At 58.5% G+C, this 3,046-nt stretch overlaps 1 protein-coding gene across 1 annotated transcript in view; it reads left to right on the top strand.

The window, feature by feature from the left end:
* Positions 1-1,793: 1,793 nt before the first annotated feature.
* SLC27A4 (solute carrier family 27 member 4) overlaps positions 1,794-3,046 on the top strand; it is a 6,852-nt gene continuing 5,599 nt past the window's right edge. Inside the window, exons 1-2 of the mRNA XM_010166742.1 lie at positions 1,794-1,954; positions 2,621-3,015. Of these exons, the coding sequence (XP_010165044.1) occupies positions 1,794-1,954; positions 2,621-3,015 (556 nt within the window). The remainder of the gene's footprint in view (positions 1,955-2,620; positions 3,016-3,046) is intronic.

The raw sequence follows: 3,046 nt of genomic DNA, 5'->3' as shown, positions 1-3,046 counted from the left end.
AGGGCTGGAGGTCTTTGCCAGCAAAGCACCGGTTATCTCTCGGTAATCTCTCACTGGTGTGAGGCAGAGATGCCAGCGAGGATAACAAGGGCCTGTCTGGGCCCGTCCTGCCTGCGAGTGGGAGATTAAGCACCTTATTGCCCACACAGAGCGTGGCTTCCCCCACCGCTGGCTCCACATCTGTCTGATGTGGGTGTAACGAAGGGCTCAGGTCTTGGCCAGGGTACGGTAGTTTGATGGTGATCTGAGAGCTGTCCTGTTTAGCTGCGGAGAGAGGCAAAAATGCAGCGGGTCCTGCCCTGCTGAAAGGCTGAGGAGCTGTGTTGTGGCACCTCAGGCCTGGGTGGTGTTTGGTGGAGGGAGCTCAGAGGCTGCTGGCATGAGCAGGGATCTCTGGGCAGGGGCTGCAGATGGGAAGGGATCTCCCACAGCCCCCAGCCAGGAGCAGCATCCTGCACCCTGGTACATCCCTGCCTGCTCCTGGTGGCACGGCTCAGAGGTGAGACAGCTCGTGTGACATGCCAGGGCATGGTGACCACATGGCACTGCCTCAGCTCCCACCCTGCCAGTGTCTGGTACCAAATCCACAGGGGCTCCTCAGACCTGGGGGAGCTGCACAAAGCAGAGGGAAAGCTGCAACGTGGCTCCTGGCCCCACCGGCTGTGGCAGAGCCCAGCCAGGGCTGCCAGCTTTGGAGCAGTGAATCCACCTTCAAGAGGAAAAGGGAAATGACGTGAGTGTTTCTTTCCTCTTCAGCCTGCGTCCATGCCAGGAAGGACCAGTTTTATCTAGGAGCCCTGGAGCTGCAAGGGTCACATCACTGTCACTTTCCTCTGCTTGATGCTCTTGCCCAAAAAGAGCTTCTGTAAATTTCAGTTCCTTGCAAGTCTCAGAGCCGCATCTGGGCTGTGCTGGGATGGGGACAGAGGTGCTGTTTTGGGGGGCAAGTACCAGGGACTGAGTTGCCATCCACAGAGCATGGAGCAGGGGTCTGGGTGCTCCTGGCAGCAGTGACAGCCGTTGTTCTGCCCATTCCAGCCTGGGCAGGGCATGTCTGTGCCTGACCTTGTCCCCAACCTGCTCTGGCTGTGTCTCCAGCAGAGCCAGGCCAGGAAACTGCCCGCCAACATGAGGGTTTACAAACATGAGCAGAGCTCAAAGGACTGAGTTTCCTGTCCCTGTTCCTGTCTGAGCTGTGTCGGGGAGCATGTGAAGCTGTGCTCTCCCCCAGCCGTGCTGGCTGTCCTGGAGCCAGGCGTGCAGGAGAGGTGGTGCTGGGGGCCCAGGAGACCTGAGTTATGGGGACAGAGGGATCCTTGGGGCAGGGAGGAATTTGGAGCTGGGCTTTGCCAGGCTGGGAGTGAGGGGCTGAGCCTGCATGGCATCGCTCTGGTGCCTGCCAAACATCTGTACACGGTCTCCTGCCATGACTCCTCTCCCACATCCGTGAAGTGACTTTATCCTGCATCTCCCGCTGCTGGGGTGCGGCTGTACCCCTGGCTGGTGTGCAGGATGTGGCTCCCCAGGTGGGAATGGTCAGGCTCTCAGCTGGCACTAAGCAGAGCTGTGACAGTGGCTTAATTGGAGGCCATCTCCAAGGTCCGGTAAAATTACATCTGTGGGAGCTCTGGGCTGTTGGGTTGTGTCCTTGCTGCCAGGAGGAGCAGTGACTCAGGGACCTCATCCAGGAAACTGGGGGCTGCTCACGCATCCCCCGCCCATGGGTTCATTATCACCAAGTCCAGTGTGCCTGGGTTGATGGCCGTGGTGTCTCTCTCTCTCCACAGGCCACAATGCTGCGTCTGGCTGCTTTTGCAGCGCTGCTGCTGTTCTTCAGGGTCAGTTTGGAGCTGTCCTGGGCCCAGGCCATCCCTGCTCTCTTCATCTTCTACCTGGGATCCGGCGGATGGGACTTCTTCCTCATATTTATCAAGACAATACGAAGGGATGTCACGTAGGTGTCCTGGCTGGGATGGCCCGACCATCCACCCTCCCCGTGGCCTGCTGCTCTGTCCTGGTGTATGTGTGAGCACAGCCCCAGCTCCTTGCACAACCCTGGGTTTTTGCTGGCACCTGGCCCAGCTGGAAGGTGATCTCCCTCTACCCTGCCCGGGCAGCTCCAAACTCTGGGGCAAAGTTTTCACAGGAAAGATAGATTTCAGCTGAGCTCTAAAGTCTAGTGACTGTCCTTGTACTTCACCCTGTCCCTAAAGCTGCTGGCGTGGCACCAGGTGCCTGTGCAGGGTCAGGTCTGAGTTAGTACCAGGCTGTGACAGCTCCTGGCAAGGATTTGTGGGGAGGGAGCGGTGGCACCTCTTAAAGAGCACCTGAGGCTGCTCAAAGATGCCCCTTTGATCAGGGCACATCCCTTTCTGCAGCCTTCCAAAACACATCTCTCCCTGGCCTCCATACCCAGTTCCATGTTTGCAGAGGACCTCTGCCTATGTGTGCACAGCTCAGGGGAACACACAGAGCTGCTGCCGAGCTAGAGTGGGGCCTGGAGCAGTGCTGGGCTATTGCAGCTCCTAGCTAGGTCCTCCTGCTGTGCTGGCTTTGCTGGAGGAAGTGGTTTTGCACAGGTCACTGAGCAGCTGCCCTCTTGCTCCCCTTCCTTTGACAGCACCGGGCTGGTCCTGTTGCGGGTGAAGTGGCAGGTATGGAGGCACGTGAGGGAGAAGAACACGATCGCCAAGATCTTCCAGAAGACCGCGAGCAAGTATCCAGAGAAGACAGCGCTGATCTTCCAAGGCACAGGCGAGAGCTGGACCTTCCGGCAGCTGGACGAGTACTCCAACCGGGTGGCAAATTTCTTCTACGGCCAAGGCTTCCGCTCTGGTGACGTGGTGGCTCTCTTCATGGAGTCCCGCAATCAGTATGTGGGGCTGTGGCTGGGCTTGGCCAAGATTGGGGTGGAGACTGCCCTCGTGAATTCCCACCTGCGCATGGAGGCCTTGCTGCACTGCATCACCATCTCCAACTCCAAGGCTGTGGTTTTTGGGGTGGAGATGATGGAAGGTGAGGGGCAGGGAGATGTGTCAGGGGGGCT

This window comes from Antrostomus carolinensis, unplaced genomic scaffold, assembly GCF_000700745.2.
Source record: "Antrostomus carolinensis isolate BGI_N321 unplaced genomic scaffold, ASM70074v2 scaffold40480, whole genome shotgun sequence".
NCBI classification, from domain to species: Eukaryota; Metazoa; Chordata; class Aves; order Caprimulgiformes; family Caprimulgidae; genus Antrostomus; species Antrostomus carolinensis.
Note: the sequence above shows the minus strand (reverse complement) of the source record. Positions and strands in the feature narration are given on the sequence as shown.